The sequence below is a fragment of the Mustela lutreola genome, chromosome 6 (genome assembly GCF_030435805.1).
Source record: "Mustela lutreola isolate mMusLut2 chromosome 6, mMusLut2.pri, whole genome shotgun sequence".
Lineage (NCBI taxonomy): Eukaryota > Metazoa > Chordata > Mammalia > Carnivora > Mustelidae > Mustela > Mustela lutreola.
Window position 1 is genome coordinate 9,405,336 of NC_081295.1, and position 16,963 is coordinate 9,422,298.

At 55.2% G+C, this 16,963-nt stretch overlaps 1 protein-coding gene across 3 annotated transcripts in view; it reads right to left on the reverse strand.

The window, feature by feature from the left end:
- Positions 1 to 16,963, reverse strand: part of SYNJ2 (synaptojanin 2) — a 94,015-nt gene that overhangs the window by 61,097 nt on the left and 15,955 nt on the right. For all 3 annotated transcript variants that reach the window (XM_059176662.1, XM_059176661.1, XM_059176663.1), the window contains exon 2: positions 6,669 to 6,755. In XM_059176662.1, coding sequence (XP_059032645.1) covers positions 6,669 to 6,755 — 87 coding nt within the window. The remainder of the gene's footprint in view (positions 1 to 6,668; positions 6,756 to 16,963) is intronic.

The window sequence follows — 16,963 nt, forward strand, 5'->3', positions numbered from 1 at the left end:
TTGCCCCGTTTCAGGAGAGGGCCCAATCACTGGGGTGACCAGCTGGCCTCTGGGGGGCGCTGGTGTGGTTCTGGTCCGGAGGACAGTCTTCCCACCCTGCTAAGATTTAAAGGACCTGTAGCCAGCAGGGGCTACTCCCAGGGGTCAGAGGTCATTGTCTGGGCCCATGGTGACCAATATTTCAGACACTCCGATAAAAGACCCTTAAGTCCCAGGGCTTATTCTGTCCCCCTACTCCCTCCTCACACCTGGTAGGAGGAAGAGTGCTGCTCGGGGCCAGGACATGCCTGGATTTTTCTTAAAGTTGCCTTCATCCTGTGTCACCACTCCTAGCACGCCTGCTGGGGGACCACAGAGCAACCGGATCAGCTCCCCTCCGACCTCCCCAGGCCGATTACCAGGAAACTACTTTAAAGCAACATAAGAATAAGGCAGCTATGCTGTGGACAGTGATAGGGGGTGGGGGGCTTGGGTTTCCTAAGCAGGATAAGTATCACTTCTGGGCGACCGGTGGGGTTAATGTGGGCTGGATGTCCTCGAATCACAGCCTCACAAACACAAATGTTCCCATAACCTGTGCTAGAACCCATGCCCAGGCGTCTCTGCTGCCTCCTTCCATGTGCTCAGCGCAGGGAAAGCAGAGTTCAAGACCGTTCAGAGGCGTGACCAGGGGACAGCCCCTGCGGTCTAGGCTGCGAGCCTGAGAAGGGATTCTGTGGAGAGTGGGGTCAAGGAGAAGCACAGAAAACTTTGTCTCTCCAGCCAAGCTGTGAAGTGGATTTCGAGCAGTCCTTCCTCAACAGCCTCTGCGTGGGGGAACCGAGTCCCTGGCAAGAGTCCCAGGTGGCTTTGAAGACAGTAGGCATTTCCTGTGCAGGGCAGTGGCCCCCCCGGCGGTACGGAGGGGTGGCTGCAGCAGGCAGGAAAAAGCTCTTAAAATAAATGAGAATTGGAGCTCCTGAGTCCGGGATGAGGGGCTCAGGAGAGGGCACAGGTGAATTTAAGAAAAGCCACCACAGAAGCGCACTGGAACCAAGCACTGTGATAACAGAGGACTCTCAGTTCTGGCGCTCCCTGGGCACTAGGTGTTGTTCCTTGAACTTCCTCTGGACAAGCCCATGGGGGGCTGGGGAGGAGGTACCACTTTTAGCCCATTTCACAGAGAGGCAGATGGAGGCACAGAGAGGTTAAGAAGCCTGCCCAAGGTAACAGAGTGGGGCAGCTGGGATTCGAATCCACTTTAGGGCTCTACCACCTGGGCAAGAGACTCAGACTAAGTCTGCTTCCAGAGCCGGCACTCTTTACCTAGATCCTTGCTGAAGGACAGCTCATGTGCCTGACAAGGCTGCCATTTCATATGCGAGGGACTGTCCCCAGGGGGAAGTCACATCGTCCGCCCGAGGCACGGCTAGTCTGCCATTGGACCCACAATGCACACATGGGTCTCCTCTCCCCGGCTCCCTCGGGCTCCCAGGTCTGGCGGCCTCCAGTCCTGCTGGCTCGCTGTCCCACAAGGGCTGTGGCTGACTAATGTGCCATTCGCTCACTGGAGACCACGAGTTTTCATCATTAGATTAAATGGCTGTGAATAATACATTTTACAGCATAGGCTAAACATTGATGCATGACAATAAAACCATTGTGGGCCTCTTTACCGGGATGCAGCGGGATCTAGATCCTGCTTTGATCAGGGGAGGCGTGAATCAGTTCTTTAACAGATGGGATTTCCCTCGTGTTTCTATTCCACGCCCCCTGGAGTTGCATCCTAATGTCATATTTTGTGCTTCTGTGTCTCTTGATCATACCGGGCAGCAATCTGATCCCGACACTTGACGTGTTTAGAAGACTCGGACTTGCGCCATCATTGCAATGATTTTGAGTCAAACGATATAAACAAAGTGCTTTGCTAAAGAGTAATTGAACGTTAAAAACCGAGACTTGTTGGGAAGGTGGGTGGGACCTCTGGATCTGCACATCCACGGGAAAATAGTATTTATTAGCAGAGAGCACGCCTGGGTCAGAGGTCACTGGCCACAGTCAGGGAGAGGTGACCGGAAGGACAAGCAACAGGTCACGGGCCCAAAGGTACAGCAGAGCCAGCCAGAAGGGACCACACATGCACACAGGGACACGTACACCCTTCCAGATGGCAGGAGGCCCACTCTCAGGCGAGTCTTGCAGGCTGGGCAACCAGGGTGCGAAAGCGGGAGGCAACCACCCCACCACATACTGTCTAGGAGGGCCAGGGTTTCAGTTTGAGAAGATGAAAAAACTTCTAGAGACAGACGGGGGTACAACAATGGAAATGTCCTCAGTGCCCCTGAACTGTCCACTTTAACTTGGTCACAATGGTACATTTTTATCGTCTCTGTATTTTGCCACGTGCACAAAAACCTCGGAGACCTCCATGCTGATTCAGAAATGCTCTCCCTCGAGGGGGCTGACTTTAAAACCCAACTCCAAGGCCCGGCTGTCCTCAGGCCCCTGAGCCTGGCAGCGATGGGGTCCCTGTCTTGTCTCGCTGAGGCCACTGCCATCTGGCTGGGAAGGGCTGGCGCTGGGAGCTTGGTGAGTCATGGGCAGACACAATGCCGTTTGTGCGGGGACAATGCTGGGTGTGTTCTGGCCTCTGGGCCTCCTGCTTCCCCTGCGTCCGCATTTCTCCGTTGGCTCAGCCTTGGCGTTCACTCCCCGGCCAGGTTGTGCCAATCTCCACCCTGAGGTTGCCGAAAAACCCCCTTCTCTCTCCTGCTTATACAGGGCCCTCTCGCACTTTAAAGCTGTAGACACAGGACTCAGGAGCTCTAGGCTTGTCCACTCATGGAGTGGGGGTCCCCAAGGCTCCCCCAGTACCAACCAGCTTGAGTTCTAAATACCCTGCATCCACATGGCACAGGGTGCAAGGATCTCTTTCACCTTCCCTTTCTGGAACGTGCAGGTGGCACGTGTGTCTGAGCCGGGAGCTTACGCCTGCCCCTCCTTCTCCAGCCCCACTCTGTAGCCTGAAATCCACCCAGGGGTGGGTTAGTCGCACCATGGAAACTGGCAGACGCTTCCTAGCAGGGCTTTTTTCCCCCCGGAGAGCTGGACGTCCAATATTCACCAGCACTCCACTGGATGTAGGTCATAAATGATCCTAAGACTGATAAAGGCCGTATCATTTCAGGACTTTCCAGAGAACACCGTGTACGCCGAATCTCCAGTCTAAAGACGATCCCATTTCCCTCCCCAGAGACTTTGCCTTTTGTAGTGACTGCCCCGCAGTGAGCCCTCCGCTAGCCTCTGCAGGCTAACCACCCACCAGGACTCAGTGCCCTGACCTCTACCCCGCACCCCCTTCTCCCAGAGGGACCCTTCTGCACGCCAGCTCCCTCCTGCTCAGTACCCATTTCCAAACCAGGTTTACTCTCCCCTATAAATCTCTTAGCAATTATGTAATACAGAGGTGAGGCAGTTTTCCTGGTTTTGCAGACTACAGTCCTAGAGAGATGAATAAATACAGAAGGTGAGTGTGTTGTGAAGCTGGAACTAGAATCTGGGAGGGCTGTCCGGTAGGGTTTCACAGGCTGTGCACTGCACAACTGCAGAGCTCGTTAAAGATCTCACTGTATTCAACCCTCGAGGCTATGAAACAGGCAGGCTGTGAGAGCTTAGGTTAAAAGGGAGTTAAATCCTGTAATCGTTGGGATCAATTCTTTCAGCTGCTGTACTCTCACTTTCTTTGCTTTGTATCATGTCTACATCAGGAAGCCTGACTCTCCAACTAATTGTGGGGGCTCCGCCCCCTTCCTGCTGGCATTTCTGGGAAGAAGGAGGAACTTACCATCTCCATGAAAACCTAGGAACCTGGAATAAAGCTTTTAGCAATTTTTGTGCACATTTCTTAGTTTCTAACAGAACAAAGCTATCTTCACTGAGGCAGATTGAAATTCAACAACTTGCCCCCTGTTATAAGCCTGAGAGGAAGTCTCTTTTTTTGTACAGAGACCCTTGGCCTAAAAAAGTCAGTCAAAAGGGAGGCCGATCCCCAGCTTGGGCTGGTTGTCTCGGTGGCAACCCCAAACTGGGATTTCACTCTGCACTGCCCAACACCCTCAACAGATGAGAAGAAAACAGGAGAGCTCTGGGCTGGGGACTTGCAGGAGGAAAAGAAAATCAAGTTAAAGCCACGGTCTCCTTCAGGAAATCCAAGGGGATTTTTAAACACTGGACAATAAGGCCCAATCCTTCTATCTATCCTAAAGATATCCGAGGGCCCTTTCAGGAATGTGTTGAAAACAGGCCAAAGAACGCTGACATTCCAAAACTTGGAAGTCATTCTTACCCCCTTGGAGAGAGCTTTGGCAGCCCACCTAGGAGGGCAACTCTGGCAGGAAGGGCTGGGGGTATTCAGAGGACAGAGGACAGGAGAACGGGGTGGGGGGGGGGGAGGTGCTGGGGATCTTAGCCACCTTCATGCCAGGCCCCCAGGGTCTCTGCAAACTCACTCCTGGGGGAGGGCCGGGTGGGGAGCACAGGCTGCTCGAAGGGAGCAGGGCCTTGCCTCAGGCAAGGGCAAGATGGGGGGGGGGTCTCCCCAGCAGGTGGTCTTGTCCCTCCACTTCCTTGCCCTGGGGTGATTCCACAGAAGCCTGTCCAGACCCTGGGCCAGGAGCCCCACAGACACCCTGGCCCACTCTGACAATATTTCTCAGGGTTAAAGTCATCGCTTCAGGCAAGAAGTGCAGCCAGGATTCAGAGTGGGGGCTGTTGAGAGCAACTCCCTGTAGCCGATCTCAGATCCTAGTCCAGGGAAAAGACGCCCTCCTCTGGGATGAAGGAAAGGTACTGCTCCTTCTGACCTTGGAAGTGCAACCTTCTCTGCCCCCTTTCAAGACAAAACAGCCCGGTAGGTTGACAACAGCCCCAGGTGGTTGACAACAGCCCCAGGTGGTTGACAACAGCCCCGGGCGCCAGAAGGCACATGTTTAAAACCCAGGTCACCCCTGGAGAACTGCCTGACCTTGGCCAAGTTACAGCCCTGTGCAAAATCCAGGTCTGGCTCAGATGCAAAACGGATCACTGATTCATGTAGCGGAAAACCACTGCCGGTTATAACTGTAAGATGTCAACAACGGTTAACACATCCTAAGAGCCAAGACGCTCTAATATGTTTAAAAAAAAAAAAAAAAAAAAGTCACAGAAGAGACAAAAAAACAGCACTTAAGTTTTCCAAGCCTCTCTGTCTGGGTAAAGCAGGACAGGAACAGGCACCCGCCTCGCGTGTTGGGAGAACAGAGTTAATACATTACAACAGTGCCCGGCACGGAGTGTGCGCTATGGAAGGTTAGCTGGTGTCCTCACATCACCGTCGCGGAGGCAAGGGCCCCTGGACTTTTTTGTGACCTCATTAAAATCACTAAGGGGAAAAGTCCCACTGAAAACCTGGAGTAGGCAGCACATTTTCAGGGAAAACCCAAGTGTTTGGAGGCAACTCCGTCTGGGTTTGAATCCCAGGTACACTTCTCACCCGAGGCAATCACTCTAACCCTCTGAGCCTGTTTCCATGACTGGGAATAGTGGAAGAGACGCAATATCATATTGGCTTATTTTTAGGACTCAGTAAGTTAACGCACATCTAGCCCCAGGGAACAAAAGAGACATCAGAGGCATGCATGTTGTCGTGGGGCTACGGAGCACTTTCCCTACACACGATTTGGAAATGACTGGTGGAATCGAACTCAGGAGAACCCGTCCCCGAAAGAAAAGACCCAGAAAAGTAGTGACAGACAACGTGCCATTCTGTTGCCTTAAAAAAAATTCCCCGTCTGTGAACGCAGCTGCTGCGGGAAACGAGGGAACATGCTCGGCTCGGGGGAAGAGTGTGCCCCAATCTGACCCACTCCCAGCCACTCTCATCCTGGGGTGCTGGACTGAGAAGGAGAGATGTCACCTGTGCTCTGGCCGGGGCCCCAAACATCCCTGGAGACCTGTGGGTGGGGCCGGCATAAATGAGGTGACTGAGAGAGGAGGAGGGACATGGTGGCTGCAGACCCCAAAGTGAGGTCCAGGGCCACAGAGGTGACAATGCAGGGGAAGGCTGCGACCTCCAGGAACAGCCCAGCTGACAGCTCAGCCCCGAGGGTCTCACACGGACAAGGATGCCGGCTGGTTCCTGGGAGTTCTCAGCCTTTTCCATTTTCCAGATGCACTTTCTTTTCCTCTCCCCAGCCCCCCACCGCCGGCATCGGATGGCCCCAGGTGCGGGGGGCTCTTCTCTCCTCGCTGACACGCACGCCCAGTCCCTGCTCTTCTTCAAGCCACCCCGTGAGTCCGGGGTTGTCAGACTCTCTGCATCCACGCCTTCTGGATACGGAGCCCTTGTCAACAACATACAGCCCCCTGGGGGGGACCACCCCCCCCCCTTACACCCGACTTTGGAAAAACTCAGGTCCTGGAGGGCAAACCATGAAGGTGAGCATCCTTCACACACACCTCCTCTGCCACCGGCACAGACAGGTGAGCATCAGGCTGCGTTCACCTCCTCCCCGGCACGGAGCAGCGGCTCAGGCAAATAGAGACACAGTTTAAAAGATGATAAAATAAAATGTCTAAACCCGGCAGTCCTTCCAAACGAATGCAGGAGGAGACGCTCTGACAGCTGCTGTTCTGTCTGAACGGGTACTTACCGGATCTTAACCTGAGCTCCCCCAAGCAGCCGTAAGCGTCCGTGAGCTTCCCATACTGGCCTTTAATGACCTCCTTCTCTTCCGGAGCTGGGAGAGAAACACATCACAGACAACATCAGCCTGGGTCTCCGGCCTGCCGGAGTTCATTCACGGCTGCCTTCCCATCTGGGTCCCCACCCACTGGAAAAAGAAAACGCAGAGACAATAGCCCGGCCTCAAGGGATGCGGGTGGAGGTTTTAGGACTAGCGAATCACTGAGCTGCACATTTAGACCTTCCCACAAACAGCTTGCTCTCTGGGAGCGCCCACAGCTCCCTGGGGAGGGGGGGGGCTGGGGAGGGTGAGGAGAGTCCCCGGCTGGCTGCGAGGAGGTGCTGGGGTTTGAGCAGGAACAGGTGTCTGGGGCCCAGCCCCATCCGCAGGCTCAGGAACAGGCTCGAGTCCTTGTGACCCAGTGGGAAGGACCGTCCTCCCTAAATGAGGTCCCCTGCAGGCTCATCCCGCGAGTGCCCACCTGCCCGCGGGGACCTGCTGAGTAACAGACGAGGAGGCTGTGCAGAAAGCCCACGCACCCCAGGTACTCTGGGAAAGAACCTGTTTCCTGGCCTTTCGCAGCATCTCGAGCCCGGTGGTGCTCCGTGCTCCGGGCCTCCTGGCCCCTGCCCACCCCCTTTTCAAAGCCCACAACAGCCACACTCGGCTCTCTCCTCCCACTTTACTTCTCTTTCCCTTTCCTGCTTCCCTCCTCCCTCTTTTTTTTTTTTTTTTAAATATTGGGCGCCTGGGTGGCTCAGTGGGTTAAGCCGCTGCCTTCGGCTCGGGTCATGATCTCAGGGTCCTGGGATCGAGTCCCGCATCGGGCGCTCTGCTCAGCAGGGAGCCTGCTTCCTCCTCTCTCTGCCTGCCTCTCTGCTTACTTGTAATTTCTCTCTGTCAAATAAATAAATAAAATCTTTAAAAAAAAAAAAAATAAATAAATAAATTTTATTTATTTATTTGAGAGAGAGAGAGAGAGAATGAGTGGGGCATGGGGCAGGAGAGGAGGAAGCAGGCTCCCCACTGAGCAGGGAGCCCGGCACGGGGCTCAATCCCAGGACCCTGAGATCACGACCTGAGCTGAAGGCAGACGTTTAACCAAATAAGCCACCCAGGCGCCCCCTCTTCCTTCTTTGAAGGGCCTTTGTGAGTGTGCTAGGCCCACCCAGATAACCCAGGACAATTGCCCCATGTCAAAGCCCTTAGCTTAATCAAATCTGCAAAGTCCCTTTTGCCATGCAAGGTGTCACAGGGGCTGAGGACTAGGCTGCCATCCTCTTAAGGGCCCACATTTCTCAGAGGCCACAGGCTTCCCGCTCCCGTGTTGATGATGGGTGAGGGGGGCGAGGTAGCCTCACTGTTCCCTGCATCTGCTCCTGGCCGAGAGGAACAACATCCCCCGGCCCCTCCAGAGGCGAAGGCAAGCCCACTGCTGAGGGCCAGGCGCAGTGTCCTCTGCCTACAGAGCCCTCTGGGAAATGGGCCTGCGCCCTGATCGAGGACAGCTAAACCCTGTGAAATTCCACCCCCGTGGACCGCAGGCACGGCCAGCGCGGCGGCACCCGGGACCCGTGCAGCCGAAGCAGGATCCTGGCCCTCCTCTCAGGACACGAGCTGATAAAGCACGAGAATGATTCTGACCCCAGAAATATATATTCCGACCCTCGGAGCTTTACAAAAGTCTTCACACAGAATCCGTAAGCCTCAGCGTCAGCCCGTGTTCAGTCAGCAAGGAGGCCTTCGTGTGTCCCTTTACCTCCGCACGACCATCCTGAGCCAACAAAGCAAGACGCTGGGAAACGGCTCTCTGAAGTGATGTGGTCTGACCCATGCCGCAGAGGTGGGAACGTGCCCACGAGGGGAAGTTCTGGAAACGCAACTGTCCACTTGCCCTGATGGGGGACAGGTGACAAGGGCGCATGTCCCAGCCTGTCCCCAGGAACATGGGGCCAATATGAGCAACGAAAGGCTCTTCTTATGTAGCAAACGAACCCAAGACCCCAGGGCCACCAGGTCCCCCTCGAAGCCAGCGACTGACCGCTTTCCAAGTGGAAACGCCTTCTGCCAGACACATGGGGGCCCCCAGCAAGTCGCCACCTTACTGGCCTCAAACAGCACACGACCATGTCATACGGCGGAAGTCCAGAAGTCTGCAGCGGGTGTCCTCGGGGCCCAGCCCCCTCTGCAGGCTCTGGGGGATGGTCCTTCCCTGCCTCCTCCTGGCCTCTCGAGCAGCCCGTTCCCCGGTCACCCGACCCCCCTGCTTGCCCCCGACAACGATACCTCCTCAGTTAGGTGTGAAGGAAGAAGAAATCCATTTTGCTCTTCAGAAGGGAGCTCGCAGATGGAATGTCTCCAAGCACCAGGTAGGTGACGAATGAATGAAGCTGCTGGAGGGGGCACAGCTGACCCGAGGACACACACCCCCTCTGACGGGGGACCGAGGGTCAGTCCCAGGCCAGCCCGGTGCCAGCGAGATTCTCCAGTTTTTCGAGAGAAATAGGACACTCCTGATTTTTCAGCGTTGGCAACCAATCCAAATTTATTTTAAGCATCGTGTGGGCTGAGCACACACCTCTGCAGACTGCATTCGGCCTGCCCATTTGCAACTTCTGTCGTCCCTTCCTTAATGCTCCGAAAATAGACTATTCCTGTCTCTCACACTTTTGTTGCATTTCCTGTAGGTTTTTCCATGTTAGAATGCCTTTGCTTCTCCTCCCTCCCGCTGGCCGCAGATTTCCGACCTTTAGGGAAAGTCCCCTCATTTGCTCTCCCACCCTCTTCCTCGTCCCCCTCTCGCCCCTGGGATGCAGCCACGTGCCCAGCGAGCCCGTGCTGAGAGCCCGCCACGCCTGGCACGGTCCCGGACACAAATACAGGGGTGAGCCGAACCGACAAAAACCCGTCTTCAGCAGAGCTGGCCAAGGCAGGCGTTCGGCAGTGGCAAAAAAGGAACGTGTGTCATGAATGGATGTGAGATGACGGCAGAGGCCGAGTCGGGAGGGAGTGGGAGCCGGGAACAGCGTGGCACGGCCAAGGCACAGCCACAGAGGCGGAGTGGAGGGCCCTACTCAGTGCCAGGTACCCACCGTGCAAGCTTCCTGCCAAGAGGGACAGACAAAACCAATAAGCACGATACAGGGGGCGCCTGGGTGGCTTAGTGGGTTAAGCCACTGCCTTCAGCTCAGGTCATGATCCCAGGGTCCTGGGATCGAGCCCCACATCAGGCTTTCTGCTCATCGGGGAGCCTGCTTCCTCCTCTCTCTCTGCCTGCCTCTCTGCCTACTTGTGATCTCTGTCTGTCAAATAAATAAATAAAATCTTTAAAAAAAAAAAAAAAGCACGATACAGACAGTGAGAGGAGCCAAGGAGAAAAAGTGATCAGGGAAAGGGGTGTGAAGTGTGTGTGTGGGGGGTGTGTGTGTCTGTGTGTCTGTGAAATTTTACATACTGTAAAATACCTCACTGCAAGTGTGACCTTCAAACACAGGCTTGAAGGAAATGACAGGGATAGCTGAAGTTTGGTGGTGGGAGGAGGGCACTATAGGCTCAGGAGATCATGTGTAAAGGTCCTGAGGCAGAAGCATTCCTGACATCTCTAAGGACCAGCGAGGAGCTCCGTGTCTGACAGAGAAAACAGAGTGGAGAACATGTTGTAGAGAGCTTTGTAGGTCATAGAAAGTCCTGGGGTTTCACTTTGAGTGACAGGGATTTACTGCAGGGTTTTGGGGATAGTTCTGGCTGCTCTGTTGAAAACGGATCCCATAGGGTCAAGGGGAAAATCAAGGAGACCCCTACAACAATCCAGGCAAGAGATGATTCCACCTTGGGCCAAGGTGGTAACAGGGGAGGTGGTGAGAAATAGTCATTCTGGACACACACACACACACACACACACACTTTTTTACTACAGACACTTCCAGAGAAAAGCAGAGTACTGGAACAACACTATGGACGCACACTTCCACATCCCACCGACTCCCCTGCTATCAGCTCTCCTACACCCCTGCCCACTCAGACTCCCCACCACTCTCCTCTACCTTCCCTCAGTGGGTCTCAGATAATAGGCATCAACCTGCACTAGAAATACAAATGATCGGGTCCTCTGCAGCCTATAAAGTCAGAACCTCTGGCCTCCAGACAGAAATCTGTTTTAACGAGTCCTCCAAGTGAAAATCATTGCCCTAGATTACCATGAGTAAATTCCAACCTTCTTAGCATGTAAAGAAATGTAAACTGTAAGACTCTCTCAAAGATAAAGGCTCCTTTTAAAAAAATAACCACAGGGCACCTGGGTGGCTCAAAGTTGGTGACCTTTGGCTCAGGTCATGATCCCAGAGTCCTGGGACTGAGTCCTACAGCAGGCTCCCTGCTCAGCGGGAAGCCTGCTTCTCCCTCTCCTTCTGCCTGCCACTCCCCCTGCTTGTGCTCTCTCTCTTTCTCTGTCAAATAAATGAATAAATAAAAATATTTAAAATAAAATAAAATAAAAATATAGCCACAATACGATGATCCCATCTAAAAAAACTTGACCATAATTCCTTAACATCACAAGTTATCTGCATATATTTGGAAGGTCAGACCAAAAGGATTTGTGGACAGACTCGATGTGGGATATGAGAGAAAGACAGGGTTTAAGCATGAGGCCAAGTCTTCCTCCTGGACAGCGGGAGGGCTGGAGTAGTTGGCCCCGGGGGTGCGGAAACTGACGGGCCAGGCCTGGCTGGAGCATCAGGAGCTCAGGACGAGCCTGCGGTGCCCATGGGCGGCCCGGCACAGACATCGGGGGCGGCGCTGTACCAGCCTGGAGTCCGGCAGAGAAGCCCAGCCGGAGGTGCGAACAGGGTCCCAGCAAACAGAAGGTATTTACAGCCTGGAGATTGGAGTACTGGAAACAGCTTTTTCAGAAATCAAGGAGAATGAAGAGAAATATCCCAGAGGATGTAAGGAAAACCAGAAATGTGAAACGCGTGGCGTCCTGGAGGTCGGAGAAGAAAGTGTTTGAAGGAGGCAGGAGGGTCAGCAAGTTCAGGTGCTGCTCTCTGTTCCGTGACATGAGGACAGAGTGTCCGTCCTCCCAGTTAGGCACTGGGGCCCAGCAAGGAGCAGTGTCGGTGGAGAGGAGGGGCAGGCAGCTGACTGCAGAGGGAGAAACAGATGGTTCTTCAAGGAACTCTGTGTGTGTGTGTGTGTGTGTGTGCGCGCGTGTGCATGTGCGTGTGTGTTCATGCATGTGTGTATATGTCCGTGTATGTGAGTATGTGTGTGTGCATGCATGCACATATATTTATGTGCACGTGTGTATGCATGTACATGCATGTATGTATACACACATGTGTATATCTGTATAAGCAGGTATGTGTCTGTATATGTACATGCAGCTGTGTGCATACATACATGTATGTATATACACATGTATGTGTGCCTGTATGTGTGCACATGTGTGTACAGGTATGTGTATATTGTACATGTGTATGTATGTGAGTGTATATATGCATGTATATATGACTGTGTGCATACATGTGTGCATACACACGTGCATGTGTGTGTGTGCGTATGCACCCACACACATGTGCTGGTGGAAACACTCTGGGACAGTAAAAACCATGTACTAGGAGGGGGGAGCTGCTGGAGGGAGGCCCCGGAGGTCAGTGGAATCCGATGTCTAAGTGGGGACCACCCTCAAAAACAGTCCATCAGCCCAATAGTTACCAGGAGACGCGGGAGCAGACAGCGGGAACAGAGGCGGAAGGGGGTGGGCAGGCCACTGGGGCGCAGGCAGTGTGCAGACGTCCCCCCCAAATGCTTCAGGGCTTCCGTGCAGTGAGAGGCAAGTCCATCAGCTAAGAGTGAGGAAGAGGAGGAGGTGGGGGAGCGGCAGAGCTGGAAGGCGGGAAGGTGGGCAGAGCCCACTGGGACAGTCACCGCAGGACCCCACCCCCCACACTTAGGGGTCAAGAAGTGGCCATGATCCCTATCAGCATGGCAGTGGGTTTCTGGAAACTTCCAGCCACACAGAGAAGGATTCAGGCAAGGAGGAGAGGATCCCACTGGTGTATTACCAAGCGAGCAGGACCAAGCAAAGAGGGACAGGAGCCCAAGGCCAAGGGCTTCAGGAGGCTCACCATGATGCAGAAGGTACCAAAAACAAGGGCAAACCTCCGCACCAGCAACATTGGCAGAAAACAAGGTAGAATCACCAGGTAATCCCAACACAGGGCAACGGGTGACAGGGTCCCTGGTGTGTGTGGGCAAAGGGTTAACAGAGCCTGCAAGAGAACTGACCTTGGGTTAGCATCCAGTTCTGTGTCCCTGGTAACCTGATGTCAGTTATCCATGTTACTAGGCAGCATGGCTTGCAATTCAAAATCGTCCTGACTGGTAGAAGGCATCTGGGTTGCGAGGAACCACGCGTGACCTAAGAACTATGACGGGGCCATGTGGACACTCTTGGAACAAACGAGCCTGTCCTTTGAGGGGACCCTGGAAGTTCAGCCACCTAACACTGGACCCTGTGGGTGAGCCTTGCTTGCAAACAGCCCTGGCGCGCACACCCGGCGAGAGAAATGGGCCTGGGGTCTCCTGACGGCTGGGTCAAGGTTCCGGGGAACACCCCACACCACCCTGTGGTGGTGAGCTATGGCTCCTGTCCTAAATCCCCAGGGGGCTCTTGACAGTCTAGAAGTTTGGATGACCTTGGAAGATCCCATTAGGCGGTTCAGAGTTGAGTGCTTTTATGAAGAAGGGAAGGAGGGTCCGGAGGTGGCAAAGAGGGCCTAGGGGACCCACATCCCACCCCAGGACTAGTGGGCCAAGGGAGTGGAAGAGAAACAGCCGCCACTTAGGCTGCCAGGGAGGGGGCGGCTTGCCCTAAAGCAGCGCGAACTTGGCCTAATGTCCCGCAGGTGGGGCTGGTGTCACCAGGGGTCAGAGTCACGCGTGGAGCCCGAGCGCGCTCTGCTCCTTAAAACCCAGGCCACGCAGGCTGTGTTCCCGGGCCACACTCAGCCAGTCCGGGTCAGTCATCAAACCAACCACACACGTTTCTTTCTTTCATAATCTAATCCACAATAACACGCCATCGGGAAATTCCAGGGAAGCCCAGCCCACATGTCACAAACACAAGTAGGTCAATTTAACGCGGCAGACAGCCCAAGACCGAGGTACCACTTGCAGCTGCATATTCTTGAGCAGGATTTCAAACCCTCTCCTCGTGTTTCAGGCTCTGGAGCGGACAGCCTAAGCCAGATCAAGGTCAGCCTGGCCTTTGCGAGTTCCGTTCAGACTGGCTTATGGCTGTTTCTTCCAAAGTCACCAGCTTAGAGCCAGAGCCGCTCTTTCGAAAGACAATGACTTTTCCTGGGGCCAGCGGAGGAAGGCACAGGAGGGCTGCTGAGCCAAGTGCAAATCAAAAACATCGGTCTGTAACAGAAGCCTGTGAGCCGTGATGAAAGCCAAATGGGCAGACCCAGGTCAGCCCCAAGAAGAAACTTTCCTGTACTCCCCACTGCTTCTCTCTCTCACCACAAAAGTCCAGACCACACCAAAGAGCCAGTGGGGGAAGGGGAGGCGAGCGGGGGCGGGCACGCAGAAACGCATGACCTAAGCAAGTGCACGGCCTCCCACCAAGGCTGTGCTAGCTTGTGCAAACCGACCAGAGAAAATAAAAGGGAAATGTATGATCTCCTGCAGCCACAGCTGGAAAAACATCTGCGGGCTGGGGTGGGTCCTCCCCACCCTGCTCCCTGCACGGAGGTCAGCCGTGGCTGTGACCAAGCTGGAGGAGGAGGCCGGCTCCTCAGACAAGGGGGCGGGAGCACAGGGCTGGACACTGAGACTTTAGGGGGAGTCTTCCGCCCACGCTGAGCAGGCTTCTGATGGGGGGCAGCGGGGCGCTGCACCGGGAGGGGAGGCAGAGCAAAGCCTGACGATACCTACTTCTCTCCAAATCTGTGCCTATTCACTGTATACGCGGGGCTGATCCCGTAGGCCCGCTCCCCGGGGGCAGTGTTCCTGGCCCGACCGCAGATCTCAATCCTGGGCCTCCAGACTCTCCCGAGGTCCTGCCCTCCCCTCCCCCAAGCTCTCCTCCTGGAGCGGGTCCTGATGTGTCACTTCCTCCTACCGCAAGCCCTTCATTTTGCTTCCTGTGACTCACAAATTAGGTCCACGGGCCTGGCCTGGCACTGGAGGCTCTACTGAGAGCCACCTTCCCAGTTTCGTCTCGGACAAGCCAAACCAGCTCCCCCGAACATCCCTCTTTCTTCTTCCTTCCTCAGTTATCCGTCCAGCTGAACCGCCCCTCCTCAGAGCCTCCCCCCTTGCAGAGAAGCCCTATTTGCATGCAAGGGTGTGGGCACGTGCGTGTGCACACGTGCAAGCACACACGCACCCCTTTAGAAGCCATGTAGTGTCATCCACGTTTATCTTCTTGGGCTGCGCGAGAGGCCCCGCCGGCATGGGAAGAACAGGGCAAAGTCACACCCTGTCCTGCTTCAACTCCATTGCTCCGCAAGGGATCCAGATGCGCACCTCTGCCGTGGGGGGCGGGAGGGCGGTGCTTGGAGCAGCAGGGAGAGGACGGCAGCGAGGAACGCGACCTGGGAAGGCGCAGCGCTTCAGGAGGGTGGGATGGGCTGGGGGGCTGGTGCTGCTGGACGGGGACGTTTGCGGGATCCCGGGACCCGGAAGTCATGGTGGCCTTGATGAAGGGCTTCAGAGGAGCAGCGAGTTCCAAAGCCTGGCCGGGGAGGATGGGGGGAGGGAGAGCGGAGATGGCACGTGTGTGCACCACCCCCTCATGCACACGAATGGAGGAAGGAGGTGAGGGGCTGGGGCCGGGAGTAGGTTCCTTTTTTTTTTTTTTTTAAAGATTTTATTCATTTATTTGACAGAGATCACAAGTAAGCAGAGAGGCAGGCAGAGAGAGAGGGAGAAGCAGGCTCCCTGACGAGCAGAGAGCCGGATATGGGGCTCGATCCCAGGACCCTGGGATCATGACCTGAGCCGAAGGCAGAGGCTTAACCCACTGAGCCACCCAGGCGGGAGTAGGTTCCTTAAAATGAGATCTGACCGTCTGTGGGTTTAATGGTGGAAATCACCGGGCTAGGAAGGAAAGGGGGACCCCCAGGGACACCAGTGTCATCGTTGTAACAGAGGGAAGGTGGTGAGAGCGTGTGCACAGGGCAAACAGGTCAGCCGGTGGGGCTCATGAAATTCTCCTTTAAATTCCTTTTATTTTGTCGGGACAATAGGAAGCAAAACATTCGCTGAGAGGCCCAAGGTGCTGAAGGCTGAGAAGGTGTGAAACAGCCATCCTGGAGAGCAGAAGAGCAACCAGAGTACGAAAACGCGGGGCGGGGTGCCTGGGTGGCTCAGTCGGTGGAGCTACTGTCTGCCTTCAGCTCAGGTCATGATCCATCCTGGGGCCCTGGGATGGAGCCCTGCTTGGGGCTGCCTGCTCAAGTGGGTACTTTGCTTCTCCCTCTCCCTCTGCCCCTCCCCCTGCTTATGCACTCTCCCTCTGTCTAATAAATGAATAAAATCTTAAAAAAAGGAAAATGTGATGAAACTACGGACCAGCACAAAAACCCCTTGAGGAGTTGCCCTGAGAAGTCCGTGTCCTGCCACACCCGACAACCAGGGTGCATGCGTGGGGCAAGGGGGCGTGTGGCCTTGTCCCGGGCTGGGGGGCTGCCGGGCTTGCGGGGGTGGGGGGGCAGTGCGTGCAGGAGTGGTCAGTGCATGGGGTGCGTTGTCGGCCAGAGGAGGGCGAGGGAGGAGGGTGTGCGGCGGGCAGTGAGGGTGGCGGGAAGGTTTCAGAGCTCAGACACCGAAGGCCTGGTCGCTGCAGAGCTGTCTGGGTCGGGGTAGTAGTGGGTGCCCGGAGCTGAACTTGCAGGGTGGCCTAGTACCACCTAGTACCTGGTGAGTAGAAGGTCTAGCGGGGTGAAGGGAAGGCAAGGCTTGGCAGTGAGCCAGTGAGGGCAGAGGGAGGCCCGCAGAGCAGGTGGCTTGTGCTGATGGCCAGGAGCTCACCGAGGATGGGGACAGGCGTTGTGGCGAAAGGACCCAGGGAGCCAGGAACGCAGCTCCTCTGTGAATGCAGAGCGTGGCCAGGAGGAAGAGAGATCTCAGTGAGGACGGGTGTGGGTCCCCAGGACCGGTCCTTCTGGGGGAGAAGGAGGAACCCTGGCCAGGGGGAGGGAGGGGCTGTGAACAGGGGTCACCTGCCCCACTCCCAGCAAGCCTCAGGTTGG